This window comes from Taeniopygia guttata, chromosome 8 (genome assembly GCF_048771995.1).
Source record: "Taeniopygia guttata chromosome 8, bTaeGut7.mat, whole genome shotgun sequence".
Lineage (NCBI taxonomy): Eukaryota > Metazoa > Chordata > Aves > Passeriformes > Estrildidae > Taeniopygia > Taeniopygia guttata.
The window spans coordinates 13,926,477-13,945,328 of record NC_133033.1 but is presented as its reverse complement, the minus strand read 5'-3'; the positions used below and the strand labels follow the sequence as shown (position 1 = coordinate 13,945,328).

The 18,852-nt window shown below is 37.2% G+C and overlaps 1 protein-coding gene across 4 annotated transcripts in view; it reads right to left on the bottom strand.

Annotated features, from left to right (window-relative positions):
- PRKACB (protein kinase cAMP-activated catalytic subunit beta) overlaps positions 1-18,852 on the bottom strand; it is a 67,758-nt gene that overhangs the window by 23,836 nt on the left and 25,070 nt on the right. Inside the window, exons 1-2 of one of the 4 annotated variants that reach the window (XM_030279065.4) lie at positions 12,730-12,779; positions 11,162-11,253 (exon numbers count right to left, since the gene is read on the bottom strand). The exons of 1 other annotated variant lie outside the window; for it this stretch is intronic. In XM_030279065.4, the coding sequence (XP_030134925.4) occupies positions 11,162-11,253; positions 12,730-12,764 (127 nt within the window). In that variant the 5' untranslated portion in view covers positions 12,765-12,779. Of the gene's footprint in view, positions 1-7,564; positions 7,941-11,161; positions 11,375-12,729; positions 12,780-18,852 lie in introns of those variants that run through there. 2 more of the 4 variants (XM_030279064.4, XM_012575234.5) reach the window with 2 other exon arrangements.

The window sequence follows — 18,852 nt, the reverse complement described above, 5'->3', positions numbered from 1 at the left end:
AACACTGTTTTCCTCACAATATGAAAATGGTGAGTGAAAAAAGTCCAGGTGATATATGCCTGGTTGAGGGCAAGTCCACCTTGTTTGAAGACTGCAGTGAGAACAGCCACTGGTCCCCTCATGAAGAGTTCACCAGCAAGGAGTCTGTCTTGCTTCTGCCAAGGCTAGATCAATGAACTGCATCAACTGAATACCTCATTTATCAAGGTTTTGACTTCATATTTCTCTTTAAACACTAATTATGATAAACATAGGTGATGCAGAGCAAACCAACTTACCAGCTGAAATGGGTAAGAACCGTCCTTCAGTTAAAAAAAAATCCAAACCAAACCAAATTGATCCAATCCAAACCAAAAAACCAAAATCCAACACTCCCCAGAAACACAGAGCCAAACACACGGAGCAGTTCTGAAAGAGCCAATTTGCTGAACTCCAAAACCAGAAAGTTCTTCGTAGATACATGATCATGTAAGAATCATGCATCTACTAATTAGTAGATTAACTGAATTAAGCTTGCTGTTCACTGAATATAACCTTGCTATTAAAATGGAATCACCAATTATCTAACTGTACACTGTAAACCTTTCTATGGAATACTGGAAAGAATGCGGAAGAAGTGGAAAAGAGAGAGGGATGGAAAAAAGGGAGACAAACAGGATAAGCAGTAAATTAAGACCAGTTACAGCTGTTGTGCCTGAAAACTAGAAGGTGGCACTAGAATCTGATCTTTGTAGGAGCACATTCAGGAGTTAATTTAAAATATGCAGCAATTGTAAAGTACAAATTGATCTTATCCGTTACAACCCTATTTTGGAACACAGTCAAAAATCTATTTTAATCCTGTCCATGATTTTCATGTTTTGAACTAAACAGTATTTTATGAATTTCATAAAAGTAAATTTAAAACAGTTAACAGCTCTGTAAAGAACCCAGTTCACCTCTTGACTTGGCTGGCTACACAGCAACAGTCTGCACAAGAGATGTGACAGATTAAGACACATCAGAACAGGAGCAAGGTTTTCAGCCATCAGAGATAAAACTGATCTTTCTTGAATTCTGAGCATTAGATACTCTACTGCACACAACTGCCACAGTCAGACTGACTTCCTTCTATTTTTATTATAGACAATATATTTAATTTCATTTCCAAATCCAATGCTCAGTCTTTCTCCCTTGATCTTTTCTTAAATATCAAAGTACTGCTTCAGAGTGGTACACCTGACTAGTGACAAAAAATATAATACAACAGGGGCCACTCTGGGGAGACAGAACCAAACCCAAATAACAGAGTCACTTAGGATATGAATCCCTGAAATTTTGTTTAACCCCTGCCCCCCCCCCAAATGTATAATGTAAATTAGTAAAGTCAAATCCATAATGTAAAGCAGTAGTTTTTCAGTCACAAAAACAATCAAGTCTTGTACTAGCACTGCTCAGCAGAGTTGCACCATGCATCCATGTCCCAGTTGAATCATTTTCCACAAAAAAATATACATATGAGATAAAACTCTGCTTTCTTAATCTAAAAGAGAATCCAGACCCAAAGTTCATCAAAATTTACAAACACATACTTTAATAAGTAAATGCTCTCTCAACAGAAGATAAATGCCAAAAGCCCCACAGCGGCCAACCAAAACTTAGGATAGAATAATAGGATCTATTATTCAAATCCTAAAGTAATAATAATATGCAAGACTTCCTCAATACTGACAAGCAGAATAAATCCATCTAAGCATCCAGGTCTAGGATGTGACAAAGCCTCTTGCAGATTCCTGGTGGCTGAGAGCTGTTCCACCCTACCTTTAGGTATTTTAGTTCTTAAGGCTGCCACCCTTCTTTATTACCCAAGCTTCCCTTTCAAATTAAAGACCTATTAGCAAGCTTTTGTTGATGGATTAGAGTTGGGTTTTGTTTCAATTCTCTAAATGGATCAGTTAGAACTAGCATTCAATTAGTTCTGGATTATATTAAAACTAGGCTTTGGCTCAATGAAAGGAGTCTCACTCATACCTTCTTCCTGCCCTTGAAGCACTCATTGAAGGAGATGACACATTTATAAATCTGCTTCCTCTCTTGCAACAATCCATGCGATTTGAGGCTTTAAAGTCCAAGAAAAAGCAGTCTGGCTTGCTAGGCTACAGTTCAGTGTTCAGTTTGGGCTGAAAAACCCCCCACATCGGTCCTGTCCTCCCACAGTCACTCACTCCTGCATTTCTCTAATGACCTTCCTTGAAAGGGCAAAAGCATTCTCATATCTGACTGCCAAACCAGGTCAGGGAACCAGCCCAAACTAAAAAGTAATGGGCTGAAGGCAGGGAATGAGCATAGAAGCAGCTCCCTCTTCTCTTCTTCTCATGAATGCTTCTCCTGAAGTGAGGGAAGGGACAAGTGGGGTGGAAATGGGCAAATACTGGGGACAGAACTGCTCCTTTTCTAAAAGGGTATCAGCTTGTGCTAGCACGACTGGACCATGAACACACCACACTGGGACTGCTGAAAAGGCTTCTGAGAAATAATTCTAATTTTAAGTTATTGTTTTCAATTATTGTATTGAATAATTCCATTATCTTAAATTATTCAATACAATAATTGAAAGCACATAATTAATGAATTATGTGTTAAATACAATTACTTTCAAATGCAGTACATAACACTCCCCACTTAGAAGTTTTGTTTACACAGAAAAAAATCTATGTGAAGAATTTTAACATGTAATATACTCAACTGTCATACATTGAGGTACTTTGTAAGCAATTAGTAATTAAGCTGCAGCTGTGCAGTGTCCTCTATAGCTGTGGCTGAACTTTATCCAGCAAATAATCTAAAATGTTACAATTACCACAGGACCTGTAGTGCAAAAGACCACCTTCCACTTGTGTGAAATATAAACGGTATTAACAACACAACAAAGAAAGCTGAAAATTGTGTGACAATTGTCAAAATTCAAACATCTTTTGTTCCTGCAGTGCATATATTTCCATGGTTACCATGTGGGGAGAAAAAAAAAGAATACAGTTTAAGAATGAGTTCCAAGAACAACATCTTCTAGGGCACTACTATAAAGTATTTTGTAAATGTATCACATTTTTGAACAAAGGTTTTTAGTAAATTCTAGTAATTAATACAAATATGAATCAGATTTTCCTCTTACAGTCAAAACCACTTAGCAAGAAAAATGTTTTCAGCACCTGCTGCGGATTCCCTCTAGTTAAGCTCGCTGCACCATTAAGATTCTGGCGACCTGGTCAGTACCCAGCTCCCTCTCCATATCACTGTCCCACAATTCCTCTTTGTGGAAGTTCAGTGACTACAAAGGATAACATACTGCCATGCAGCTATCCCCCAGACCAGGCTTTATGGCTAGATTATTAAGCAACAGTAAGCATAAATCTGCAGGTGGGTGATTTTATTTGCACACTGGCTAATGAATTCCCTGCAAGCAGGGAATAGTACCACACACACTCATGCACAAATACCCCTTCTTTTTAAAAATAAACTTTAGAAGTTTTACTAAACTTTCTCCTTATACTATAAACTAAACAACTGCAGGGGCTGTTCACTGTATGGATGCATTTAAAAAGTTACTTGAGAAATGACTGTTGCTTTTTCTTTTTTTCAAATATTTAATACAAGGCACAAAAATAATAGTAGATGCACCAATCCTGGTCTATGTGCACTAGTGTCTAAACCCACTTCCCATAAGTTCTCTTGCTCCAGCCCTTGCATTATTAAAATTCCACAAAAATTCTCATATAGATACTTTGGGATCAGCAAGACATCTTCAAGCTGTCAGGATAAATCAGCAAAATAGTTTTTCATCTCCTCACAAGATCTGAGCTTCTGACACATCGTTGTACTGACATATCTCCTGTAGAACATGCTTTCAATATTTACAGGAAAGGGTTGCCTGCAGTAACCAGCCAAGCAGAAGTTCATTTATACCCTTAAATAGCAGAGACTGGCTTCCTGAATAAGGAAGTCTTATGTAAATAAACACATTTCACAATTCAACACACTGGGTGAATAACAAATTTTTGTCTCAGGATTAAGGCAAGCAAAAAGTAGGTAAGAATGTTTATTATCCATTCTGAAAAAGAATGAGATTTTAGAGAGAAACTAGGTAAATTCAGCACTTAATTTGGCATAAAGGCATGCATAAAACTTGCAGGGAACTGAACTGCAAAACCTGAAAAAAAAAGAAGCTGAAGAAATTAAAACACATTCTTAATGGGCTGGGGTATCTGTCAGCAGCTAAAGATGAATAAAGAAGAACACCAAAAACCATTGTGCAAGTTACAAAACTACCTATAAGAACCTCCACAATTAAAGCTGGGAAACTTCTGTGAACTTTGCCCTATCTTAGCAGGACTAACAGAAACTCTCAGAGTAACCAGCAACAAATACATAAACAATTTGAGATGCTAACAAAAAACAAGGGCAAAAACCAAGTCTTTCTGATAAAAAAATATACGTAAGTATGTAATAGCAACTAGAATAAGTCAGAGTTCAAGATTACAACATACCAAATACCCTTTCCTTTGCAAGAAATCTCAATTCTGTTAATGTTATTTTTTGCTTCTACCCAAAACCAAGCACTGTGAGGGACCGTTCACTTTGTGGATGTATTTTATGAATTATGTAAATGCAGCAGATTGTGTCTTGTCTTTTTCAAATATTTTGTACAAGAACTAGAATAAAACATGAACACAAGTTAACACCCAAGAAATTGCCATAGTTTGCTGTCAAAGGCTAATGGGTAACAGTGGGGAATTTTTGAAACGAAGAAAGCATTACTCCCATGAGAAGCACATAGCTTCAAAGATATATGGTTCTGACACTCGGAAATTCCATGGCATCCTTCCATTTTTTTAAATCTTTTGAGCAGTGGGAATAATCAGTTGCTGCTTATTGTCCCTTGCTGTTAGAAATGTTCTCAGTGCACATAACAAATATATTTATACTACCTCCCTTCACTCCTTCCACATGCCTATGCTCTAGTGTGCATAAACTGGACAATATTTCAGCAGAGTCCATCAGCCTGGCTCACGCCCTTTCCACATACTGCTCTATGTGTCTGCACACACATCTGGTAACTGGCTTTTGATTGCAAATGTCTGTATCACCAATTACCTCTATTTGCAGCATTGGAAAGTAGTAGTCCAATCATGTAATTAGTGACACTTCAGAATATTAAGGCCATTCTTAGTGAAACAGAAGATTTAGCAGATTATACCTTTCACCCCTGGGAGCTGGGGCTATTAGTTATTTGACCTTACAGTTTTATTTGTTCAAACTGTTCAAAACAAAAATCCAACTTCAAAGAAATAGAAAAACAGCTTTTCCTTTGAGTCTTTCTAGAAAAAAAAATCTAAGCATATAACCTTTTTGGGGGAAGGAAAAAAAGGAAGAAATAAAAGGGGAAATAAATTAGCCACCTGTACTTGCAATTGAAGAAAATACATATTTTTTTCATCAAGGTTTCACTTGCTTCTTGGCCATCTTTCACAAGGAAAGCATCTGATTTTATCTGCTGACAGGGTGTAATGTAACACTGCTGCAGTGAAGCCAGCCACAAAAATGCATTGAAAAGCATAAGTGGTTTAAATGGGGAAATGTTTACAGCAAAGACTTAATCTTGATGGAGCTACCTTTTCCTTGTCAAAATTAAACTAATTTATAGGTGTTTTTGATTGGAAATCAACACCTGTTAAAAGTTGTTGCTATTTATTTCTATGTTTTAATGGAACTGGGAGCCTATATGTCAAGATGAATAAAATCCATGGATGCAAATTGCAGAATAAATCCCCAGGGGAAAGAAAAAATCCCCAATCCTAAAAAGAACCACCACTCCCCAAAAAACCCACACGACTAAACAAATACTAACCTCAACATAATTGTTGAGGTTACAAACAACTATAACCTCTTTCTCACCTAGCTTGTGTGAAATTTATTCCTTTATGACTCATAAATCATAAGAGAATATCCAAACCAAACCCCAAAACTCAGAATTCATGGAGCTGATTTCCACAAATCTCAATTCCTTTGGAGGCTATGACCTAACTGTAAGCGAAACAGAGGAAAATGTGATGGAAATGCCAGCCTGGTACCAGCTGGTGAAAAGTGGAGACTTTCTGAGCCCAGGAGAGACCTCTCCAGGAGCAGAGGAGGTGGCTGTGTGACAGGGAGGAAATGCAGAGGCTGCGCTTCCCCCGCTCCCGGAGGCTGAGCAGGGGCAGGTGCCGGGAGCCATCGGGTCCCTGCGGGGCAAACGCAGCCGGCCCTGGGCCTGTGGCCACACCAGCTCCGTGCTGGGCTCCCTCCTGCCAGCATCCCTGCAGGGATGTGGGGAGCACACACCAGGGGCTGGGACACTACTTCCAGGGAGAGCCTGCATTTAGGTTTATTTAAACAGCCATGAATGATGCTGCACCACAAATCTCCATCCTGTAGGTACCAAGTACTGAAACAATGCCTTAATAACTGCATCGGTTTTGACATTTGTACTTTGTACACCAAGGAAATGACAGCCACACTTTCCATTCTGGGGAAGATGACCTCAACACATTTGTATGAGATAAGTATAGATAAGCTGGTATTAGATAAGGCAGTGAGATAACTCCTCCCTACCATGTACACAAGTGAAACCTGTGTAAAAACGGTCCTTTAAATTTGTAGTATTAAGCAAAATCACACAGACACATATGGACACAAACACCCCATATACGTGATTAACTGCTCTTTCTTTTCAAAAAATTTCTGTCTCAAGTCATTTTCCAAAGCTCCAGACTATCTGTTTGAAACAAAAAGGCATCACTTAGGAAACTAGCATATTTGGGCTTTTTGAAAACAATTTTCAAAGGATAGATTTTTCTAAGAAAACAGATTTACAGTCTATATATTGAAAAAAACAACTTTCAATAATATTTCAAGTAAGATTACAGCACTTCATAACTCCATTATATTCAAAGTACCTTATAATAACTAGTCACACTGTTTTTGGAAAGCATATACCTGCCTGATAAGTTTACCAGATCTATTACAGTATCTCATTTCAAATGAGACTGCCTCCCTTACTTCCATAAATGACCTCAACTATTCTGCCATCCCAGCATTTAGAAGACTAAAAATAATAGCAGAATAAGCTGGTTCAGATAAAAAACAAAAGCCTGTTTAGATTTTTCAGGTGATTAGAATAATTTCAGAAGGCCTCTCTGATTTGTATCAATTGACAGAAAAGAATGCATTATGAGTGACACAGAAAATTAAATGAACAGACATGTATATATTCAATTACAAAATTGACCAAATCAGTATTTCTGAAAGAAAGCTTTAAAATAACATTTAAAACACTAAATACCAGTCATGCAAAGCAAACTGTTTAATAAAAAACTGCAAATCTTTAAGACTAATAATTTTACATAGAAACCCACAGTGAGTCGATTACAAAAACAAAGAAATCAGCAGTCGATGCAGCTCTGCAGACAAGAAAGGGAAAGCTGGTAGATTTTCCCTGATTGTGAAGATGAAACAAAAAATGTGTCAAAAGGGAATAGAAAAGACTTACCATTCATGCTGAACAGCTAATTTTCAGAAACATATTGCTCCAAATATTAATCCAACAGTTGATGAAATATGTTAATTTCTATCAAATCAGTGCTTCAATCTCTAAATACACTTACACACTAACCAGAAAGAGAGCACAGAGAATCCAGAGAGCTGCTCTTCCTTATGAGCTCCTTGTGATGCAAAAAACTACGAAGCACAAGATAGCAGTGGAATATCAAAATCAATATTCAGGACACAGGTATTTGGTTTTGCTCATTAACTACTACTGCTCTGACCAATGCTACCTATTCATGTCTAAAGCAACTCAAAATGGCAGGGGAAAAAAGCATGCAAACACCAGGAGGGTTTAAGATGTTCTCAATTATATCAAGCACTGGTTGTTTCCATGGCAACCCTAGACCAGAATTATCTGTTGACTTGTACCCAACTAGTAGTTATTCTAAAGCTTTAAGCAATTCATACAGTATGCTCTGTACATTATTTCATATTTAACATGTGTTTTTCTCTCTCAACACACACATATACAAGTAACTATTCAGCTAATTTCTATAAATTATTCTACTGTATTTCGAAGTATACTGGTATCATTTTGAATCAGAGACCAAATGATATTCTTTTGACTGTTTATCACCCATTCACTTTCAATTTAGAGACTATGAAGATAGCAGATGCACTAGTGGTGACTCTCCTGACCATTTCAGCTCTCCAAGTTGTTGATATTCTTATGCAGATTTGGAAAACACTTTTATTGGTTCAAGAATATAAGACACACTGATCTTACTGTCTCTACATTCAAAACCAAACAACCTCGTTCTCCTTCCCTTTCACATTTCAATTTTTCAAATAGCAACAAGCAACTAAGAAAACAAAGCACAAATCCAAAGGTAGGTTCCATATAGTTGCAAGTGATCACAGTCAAGACTTCTAAACAAAGAATGAAATGCATCATTCTGATGGCTCCCATCACGTCCCTTTCACAATTGGGCAGTGCAGCACAGCTGACCTGGTCACCAGTTCAGGCTGTACCATCACATATGTGCTCAATCAGCTTTTGAAAACAGATTTCAAGGCCTGTGCTGCCCTCACTCACCTCTGCCCTACTGGACTCTGAGGATATTACAAAACACATTAATTTCATGCATCAACCAAGTATCCAAGGCAAACTGGAGAAACTGCATGCTTTATATATCAAAACAAAGCAAAGATGTTAAATTTCAAACTCAACCATTGAAAATCCTCTAAGGCCATAGACCACACAGTAATTTATTCAAACCATAACACTGATGACAGCAACTAACAACTCAAAGTCCACCCAAACAACCAGCAGATCCTACCCCTTCAGCACACCCAGAGCTTCTGTAGAAACAGCCTTTAAAAGAAACAGACCTGCTATTGTATTTCATTACACCAGAAGATATAAATAAATACATTAACTTCCTTTTCAAATGGTTCTACCTGAAGCCTAAAACAACAAAAACTCTGAGAAGTCACTTCACAATTTTTTTTTTTTCAGGAATTAGAGTGGTTTTGCCTTGAACTTCAAGAGTAATTCATGCTGTGTGCTAAGTAGCTTCACCTAAAACTTTACACTAACATTTTTAAGTTGCAGTGATATTGGCAGAATAGTTGAGAATATTCAAATATCCTTCCAAGACAAACACAGTGTGTTTCTAAAACACTGCTTATTCATTAAACTTTCTGTGAAATTAATCTACAAGCTGCATTCAGTGACTCTAGGCAATTCTATGACATTGCACTCTAGAATATAAAAACCCCCTGCAATAAAACAAAATGACCCCCAAACAAATAAACCAACCAAAATGAAATTAACAAAAAACCCCAAATACCTTGTTTCTCTTTCATGTTTTACAAACTATTTTCACAGATGATGTATTTTTCTGAAGATCTAATTAGGAGTCAGGAGTAGACAGAAATACTTCCTCCACTGTTCTCCTTTTCTTGTCTATCAGTCTGGCTACAGTGGTAGCAAAATGAGAACCTTTAAATGTGCACTCAGTTCACGGGTACTACAGTAATTTATATTATTATTGTTTTTCATAATCTAGAGATTGAAAGTAGAATTTCAGGATAAAGATTCAGAATTTCATCCCAAAACCAAAGCTACACAGTCACCCACCATTCAGTTACCAGCTCAGCAACTTCAGCTCAGAAAACTGCATGCAACTGCTCTGCTCAATTACGACTTAAAATAGCATTCACAGAACAGCCATTTTCCCCATGTTTATCAAGACACGACAGTCCATTTCCTCATCAAACATGTCCCTCTAGGAAGCCTGCCTTATGAAGAGGGGGACAAAGTAGAGACTTGCACACAAACAGGTCGCAATTTGTGAGTGTCAGTAGGTCATTACCATGTTTTTTCTTCATATTATGTAAACAAAAATGCTTTAGTGTTATTTTTTTCAAACAGCTATTTACATAAAAAAGAGCTTCTACATAAACACAACTAGGCGCCTATTTTTACCAAGCTGAAAATATTATGGAGAAGTGAAAGCTCAGAATTTATGCACTTTCATCATTTATCTTCCCAACAAAACGAGTCAATTCTTTCCTGTCTCATTTGGGAGACCTAGATTTAATCTATTTTAGATCACTGCATTAACACCTTTTTGTTTCCATGTTTACTGCTTATCCTCTGAGAACAGATTCACTCCCTACTCATAAAATATTTTAGATTTCATTTAAATTTAAATTATATAAGAAGTATAAATGCTGATTTTCTTTATGGTAATATTGTGATGCTAAGAATTTCCAACATGGCCTATCTTCAACTGAAATAATTGTGCTATCTCAAATCCATCAATGAATCTGAAATTTGGAACAAAATTATCATAAATTACCATATTGTAACATTTTAAAATGAGTATTTAACCAGAGACAAGAATTGCTTTGCAAAATACTACACAGCTTTAAATTAAAAAGAAAATCAAATGTCAATTTATTTAGATTCTGATTTTTTGAAATCTATTTATTACTCAAAATACAACCATGAAAAATTTTAATCCATACAAATAATACTGTAAACTGTTCACTAGTTAGCTAATCAGCATTCCCACACTAATTTAATATGTAATAGTTAAAATCAAACTCAATTTTATATTGTTTACCACTATATAGAACATTTCTGATGTATATATCTCTTAAAATAAAACTAAGAATGATGAAAATCCCTTTAATTAGAATTTTAATCTGCACAGCAATGTCTGCCTATTTTGAAGTTTAAACATTCTAGTCTTTAGTTAAACTAGAGTCTTCTATTTCTGTTGAACTCACTGATTTAATTTGAAAATGAAATAAGTAATTTAGAAGTAAGGACTGGGGTGGGGGCTTGCCAAAAGAAGTCAACCGTGCTTTGAAAGAAAAAGGAATGCAGAATAAATTCTGCCAGCCACCAGTCCATGAACCAGTCCCCATCTCACCCTGCCTGATGCAATATGCTCTTCCCATGAATACCTTTAGGTAATGAATTACAAAATTGCCCCAGAACGTACCACAGATCAGTGTTCACACTTCATTCACGAGGCAAACCGAAGAGCAAACACCTACAAAAGAACAAACCCCTCCCCACACTTACTTGATTTGTCCCACTGGACAGTGAACTCAGAGCACTGCTGGCTCTCACCTTCCAGAGCCGCTCTCTGCTCATGCGCACCATTCTTGGAGTGCCTATGGAAGAGGCGGTTAGCGAACCCTTCCAGTCTCTGCAGCGCCGTGGCCGTCCCCGAGCCCTGGCTGCAGGGGACCTCCGTGTGCCCTGCCATCTGCACACACCAGGGACTCTCACAAAAGCAAAAGAGAACACATCTCAAGGGAGCTGGACAACCCAGTGCCACTAAGAGCTATGCATGTGTCGAGCTTCCTGCCTGCAGTGTTTGCTAACCACGACTCTCTTCTACTTCCTGTTAAGGAAAGCGCTATGGTGTACTGGTTTATTCAGTGAAAAGTTTCTTTTCATGTAAATTAAAGTGTTTTGTTTTTTAAAAAACAAACAAGCAATAATTTCTCTAGTATGTGTTCTCATAGCTTTTTAATGCATCACACTTCACACTTAAGTATAACCTGTTCAGAAGTAAAGATTATAAAGTAGATAGGTATTTTTTTAATTTGCCACAAGCTCACGTGGAAAAAACCAAAAGTAACTATTCTGCAGCTCCTTTCCTGTTATTAAGATGGAGTACCACATCATCACAGCAAACATAACCAACTGGAATCTAATTACTGGTAATCTCATGCTTTCAACAAATCAACTTCCTAAGCAAGGAAGTTACTGGCAAACACTACTGAACAAACTTATTTTAGTACTGGAGGAAGATAAAACATATTATTTTCCTCCTTTGTGGATAAAATCAGTGAAGAAGTTGAATTGTATTGCACATTTAAACATAACTGCACTGTACTTTTTCAAACTGGGTTCTACTTACTCTGTGAATGAACCAAACGCATTTAACTTTTTGCTGATAAGATTTCATTGTTCCACAATAAATTTTAGTATTTTCAACTGTGGAGTAAGTCTAGGAAGTGTAACTTTTAGTGGCACAAAATATAAGGAAAAGAAACTGAAAGCTGTATTTAACATCATAATTGCATATGATGTAATTTTGCATGTTTATAATGGGTAATACTAAATATTTGTTTTTGTGAAAATGGGAACACATATTTCTGCACATCTACAATGTGGTTTCTTAAAACTTTAGGCTATTCTTAAGAAAGATTGAAATATGTTTTCCACAATCTGTCTCCTGTCTTACAGTCAACACGTGTTAAAGACATAGCTCTCATTTTTCACCACCATACTTCTCACTGCATAGTTTTCAAATGTCAGCAGATACCCACCCTTGGACATTATATAACAATTTCATAACAGCCCTGTACCTCAGGAAAAAACCTTCATGCTGACAAAGTGCCCATGACAGTGATAAAACAATAAAAATGCCAACAGACAGATTTTACAAATTTGGCTATGTTCTTTCTCATAGGCACTGCTACACTTGTGATTGGCCTCAGCCAGCACAACCCATTACATTCCTAGATTCTACACAAAGCCCAGGAATGCCCTGTGCTTGCAAGCTCCAGATACTCTAGAAATGTAACTTCTTTCTCCAGCCCATGGTCAAAATTTGGAACAACTTTGTAAATGCCTACATTGTGCACAGCCATCTGTTAATCTGGGTGAGCATCAGCTATGGCAGAGGTGCCCAGGCTGCTCTTCCATCAGGGCCAGCTCTGCAATCTTCCCTGGCTGCCACCTCATGCCTTCCAGCCCTTCACCTGCTCTGTTCCAAGACCAACTATGACATCCACAACATCCCATTGGTTCAAGGCTCTGCTGCCAGAAACAAGAGGTAGTGAAGATCATGAGGACCTGTCTGCCTTACCAGGGGCCACAAATTGGCAGAGGGGATATATTACATGCCATATATAACCCAACACTTTAAAATACAGTAAGGCCATGCACTTCCCACACAACAATTTCAAGAATATTTAAGACAACATCAAGATGCTTATTCCCTGCACGCTGATCTTTCTGGAGCTGAAGAGCCTCTCTGGAATTTTACTCTGGAATTGTACAGATGTGCTCCCCCTGTACCTTACTGCAAGTCTTTGGGCACTGAGAGACTCTTTCCAAGAGACTCATATTCTCTCTAACCTTGGCTGTTTTCTCCAGTAAACACAGTAAACAGTCTGATGGTGTGCTTATCTTGTCTCTATGCTCTCCCATGGTTCTGAGCCACTACACTACTGTTGTCTTATTTTTCACACAGGTCTTCAACTAAACTGTTTGGTTTCCCGGATCTGAAAGACAATAATTTACAAAATTCACATTACATAAGTTACAGTCTGCCAGCCATGTCAAGTCCATGGAGAGATGTGGAAACTGCTACAGAGCAACTCTGCACACAAAAATTCAGAGCTCTTAATGCACCCAAATGTCTAACCTGGACGCCTGAGGCAGGGGTCAAAAGTAAGAATCATAAATACTCATACTCTGACATCACAGAAATAAGTAGTTTAAGTGAAAACATGTTACCAAAAGAAAATTCTTAGAAGAAGTTCTAAGAGAAAGCCTGAATTTGCCAGAATTTTATGAACTACTGCTAGTGTACACAGTTACAGAAGTTTATGCACACATAAAATATGAAAAGAAAGTGATGGTCACATTTTCACAGATAGTAATACACTTTCCTAATCTAGGGAATTCTTGGCATTGATTGGCACTACCATACAGACCCACATCTCACATGACTTTCAATGTCTTCAAATGAAGTCCATGATTTTTAAAGGTGGAATTTCTTATTTCTGTTTACCTATCATCTTACTGACACACTGATCTTCCAATTAATTATTACATCAAGTAAATTATATGCTATATAGGAAGAACAGAATGCCAGAAAGAATTTGAAAATCCTGTTCTGTAAGGAATAACAAACTTCCAATTTTTTGCAGCTAAAGTCAACACTGAAATGTTAATTTTCTTTAGAAAATTTATTATTGCTATCTTCCTACTGCCACATTTTGGCAAAATTTTAAAACACATTCAAAAACTCAGAGCAGTAACATTCAACAAGTAGCACAAAACTGAGACATTAAACTCTGAATTTGCACACTGCACGTGCAAATTCTGGTATTTTGATAAACAGTATTTCAGCAAAAACTATCCTACAATTTTATAAAAAGCAACATCATAATGATAGCCAAGGACAAGGGCTAACACAGTGGTTCTCTAAGCAGATAAAGGCAACAAAGCCATTTATACTTTTCCTGATGGCCAGCCTACTGGTTGGGCAGATTTCCCAGGGGCTGATGCCCTGTGGCATGTTACAACACACCACACTATAAGCCAGCCAGGAGATCTTCCAGCTCCTTGCTGAAAAAGGATCTACCAGGTAACTACATGGACAATTTATTTTTAATAATCTCAGCTAAAACAATATTTCTCAATTTCTAAGAAGAAACTCTCCTGTACCAGTCAAGACTTAAAAATGAAGGATTAAGAATGAGAGAACACTCCTCTCCTCAAAGGACCCAGATGGTTGAGTAACAGCACGTTACCATGTGTTGTAACTTTACTTGGAAATCGTTTGAAATATTTTTAAAGGATAATGTGTGCATTTTTCTATATTCAGGCAAAGCAGGACTGCACAAATAACACCATTCTCTAGTGTTTAATGAAGGTTAACCCTGAGAATCTTGCAATCAGAGAGAATCTTTTAAGACAATTAAATCTATTCCTTCACAGGACCTAGAAAAATGGGTTTACAATATAAAGCAAATTTCAGATCACCTATAGGTAAATAAAATTTAGGTTTTAATTCCATATCGTGAAACAGTATTTTTCTGGTTTTATGTTCTATTTCTCTAAATAAAAACACTATTTTCTATCTTCTTTTAAACACGAAACATATTATTTTAAATTTAAATATTAATTTTTTTCACAGGCCTCTATCTATTGTTTTTTTCACAGGCCTATCTATGTATTAAAGAGACATACTGCAACATTTTCTGCCTTTTTTTTTGTAATCAATGGAAAAAAAATAACTTAAGCCTTATAAATGTCTAATAAAGAACTTATTTTTTCCTACAGGTTAAAGAAAGTTTATTTATTTGCTTTAAAAATTGATGACTTGATGAAATATATTTTCTCCTTTATGCATCAGTTATTTCAAGAATGAAAGATGACAATCCAACTAAGAATTTATTATTTATTACAGAAAGAACGAGTAATTACTTGAAACAAAGTATTAGTGAAGGATCCTCCATTTTTAAGAGCTTGGGGATCTTGCCAAATTTTCCTGGTCTCTTACCGACCAATAAGGTATTTGTAAGTTGAAAGATGCAGCCAACACATTTCATAAAATGAAAAGAATTTAAGTGTCTAATTTTGAATTTGAAAATAAAAGTTTCTAAGCATTGAATAACTCTCAATTTTTTACACTATATAGACAAAATAACCTAGAGTGTCTGTGCTATAAGCCTTAGGCAATACGTGTGGTATTTTTCTAGTTGTTATATAAACCTTGAGAGAAAAGGATGTAAAACAAAGTATAGCCCTTTGTAAAACAGATAGCCCTTTGTAACTTAACCCCCCCTACATTTTCATCTGAAATTATGTAATTGAACACAATCCATTTTGAGTCTTGCCAGGCATGCATATTTCAGAAGGAATTATGGGTAGAGAGACAAAAAAGGCTCTTGAAAAAGCAGATGTGTTTTGATTTTCACTGTACAACCAGCATTATTCCACTGGGTTGCATTTCTTCTTAAACACACAGAAGGAGGAGCAGTATTTGCTCACAGCTTACAGCTTTAATGGCTCTCCATTTTGAAACAAAGATTTTTCAAAATGCACATAAAGAAATTAAACACAATCAGTAACCTCAATGTTTAATAAAACACAAGAAAGCAAACCCATACAGTTTCAGTGTGCCTCTATGCCTACATTTTTTCTAGCAAGGTTAACCCTTCCTAGAGAGTCCCTGCGAGAGCTGCACCGGGGCTGGGACTGCAGCACTGCTATAAATAGGACCGCCAGGAGGAAGTTGTTGCTATGGAAACAACAGTCATATTTCTATTTTGACTCCATAGGTCTCTACTGGCACCTACTGTACACCAGTTTAACTGCAGCACACATTAATACCTTCTCAGCAGAAACGTTAATTTAAGCTCACACGGTCAAATAGCATAATTTGCTTGTTAGCCATGAGGATACAAAATGAATAAAAAAATAAATGAGAACTTGGAGTAAAAAAAGAAATAAAACTGTCAAATTCAGCATCTGATTTTTCATATGTAAGCTAGAAGATCTAACTCTTCCCATCAGTTTTCTTGTCATAATTTGACACATTCATCATCCAAGATTTTGTGATTCATGTATGTATTGTGGACACATACCAGGGCAGCAGATCAAGTTTCTTCATTTCTACCAACACATTATCTGGTCTTTTTGAAATCAAATACCTTGTAGTCCCAGTTCCAAATCTAGCACTAACAAGAAGGGGACAGAGAAGACTCTCAGAGCAAATGACAAATCTTCAACAAAACTGTCCAATTTGCCAAAGACAACTGGATTTCTCTCCTAAGACATCACCTTGCTCCATGCTTGTCTCACAGCTTCCTTCAAGTATCTGTGCTCACTGACGCTGGCCAATAGGACAGCTCGGACTGCAAGATCGACATTGGCAGATTTTGAATAAAAATTACACAATTGCTCCACAGTAAAGCAAAGGTTAGCCAAGAACCATCTTTGAAACAGCTGCTTCCACATAAGTACAGGAGATCTGAAAGTACTGGTGAAATTTGCTCGGTATCTATGCCCTTCCGAATCACACACTGCTCAGATAACCTTCTGTAGTTACTTCCTAGCACAAGTTATGATAGCTTGACAACCAGTCAGAAGTTTTGTACTGTTGCTTTGCAGCAAAAGAGAAAGTACCTATGTAAGTAGTTTTTGTTGTATTTACACAAAATAGTAGTCTGCCAGGAGTAAGCAGTTTTTGCTTTTGAAACAATGAGGTCTAGAAAAAACATATAAGTATATGGACTTTTAAAATTAAAATCCAAGGTTTAATTGTGAATAAATTTAGCATGAACTCAGTTGCTCTGCCTCTCTGAAAAACGTAACAGCAAATAAAGGTTTTGGTCCACTTAATTTACATCAAATTAGTTACTTCTGTTGATTAATATTGAGCATTAATGGGTTATTGATCCAAAATGAGAAGACGAAGTTCCTGAATTAGAAGAACCATGCAGACATTTTGCTCAGTATCTGACTGGGCTCAAGGAGAAGCTCCCTGCTTTGATTCTGACCATTCTCCATCAGAACAAGGATGCTGAAGATCTGGGTCTCACAGGAACTGTAAAGGCTCCTGCAGGTGTAAAGCTGCTGTGGAGAGGATCTTGGCTACAGGAAACTTTGGGTAGAGAAGCTCTCCTTTTTCCAAAATCTACAGGTTTGGTCCATCCTTCCTTGGTTTAGCTACTTAGCTAAAGGAACTTGTAAGGAATGTGCCTATATGAGGCACATTTAGTTTTGAAAACCCCTTCCTAGGACCCATTAAGCATTACGTGTCCTGAACCAGAGTGGCATACAAAACAAATTATTATTAACCCCGAGAGATCTGGAGTCATATTTACAGATAGTTTTTGATGCAGGATAATGGGAGGAAGTAAGAGAAAGGACAGCAGCAAAATGTTCACCTAAATTGAAGTCTTGTAGGCAAAAATTATTTCCTATATTAGCAGCTACATTTTACTATCAGCTCTGTACTGTGCATTAAAAGACCAGAATGCTAAATATTAAAGTAACCAGAGACATTTTAGTAACACTTTCAGGAAGCCAATCTGTATTTTAAATCACCAGCACACTTCCTAGGAGAAAAAAATAACCCAAATGACTCCACCTTGAGCTAAGTTTTTTAAATTCACACCTTTGTTTTCCTCCAAGACTGGAGCATTCCCTGGTTATATGACATTTAGGTTCAATTAGAAAGATATCCAAATAAGAAAGAAAGCAAACCCAAAGTAACTCTATTAAAAGGGATAATGCTTTTTCATAGACTGAAGGAGTAGAGAGTGTAAATTAGAGTACAGTAGTGGCTTTCATAAAGTACAGTCTGAAATACAAAACTTTTGGCCAAGGCCAAGTGCTGCAGACATGCACTCACCACTACACAGCCCCTGTATTCCAGTGCCTCACCAGTCTGCATGCTGCCCTAGAGGGTCCTGGTCCCTCCTCTCCCACCTGCCTGCTGAGCTTAGATACCCCACAAAGCAGAGGAACAAGTGAAGCACTCACTGGCCCCCACAGCAGCTAGAGCGGAACACAGGTATTCAATCCTGAAAAGTAGAGAGGCTGCTGCTGGCCACAGGACGAGAGGCTGCAGAACGTGTAAGAGGGCATTTCAGAGTTCATCAAACACACCTTGTGCTAGGTGAGTGGAATCTCAACTACAGGAACTTGCATGACTGCAGAGGCATCAGAAGCACAGCTCAGAAAACAAGATTTGTCTATATACTAGGTTAATTACACCATGTTTACAAAATATAGGTTAGTCTGCCCTTAAATGGAGTAACAAATGCCATCTGCTGGTTTAAGACCAAACAAAGCATGAGGTACAAAAACTACAATACTGAACAGAAAATGTTAGAAGTACTCAGCCATTCATCTGTAATGTGTTGCATAAACACAACTGCATATCTCAGATTTTTTAGAGGGGAAATAATTCACACACTAATCTTCTAATTACTGGCTATTTTTCTTAGTGAAGC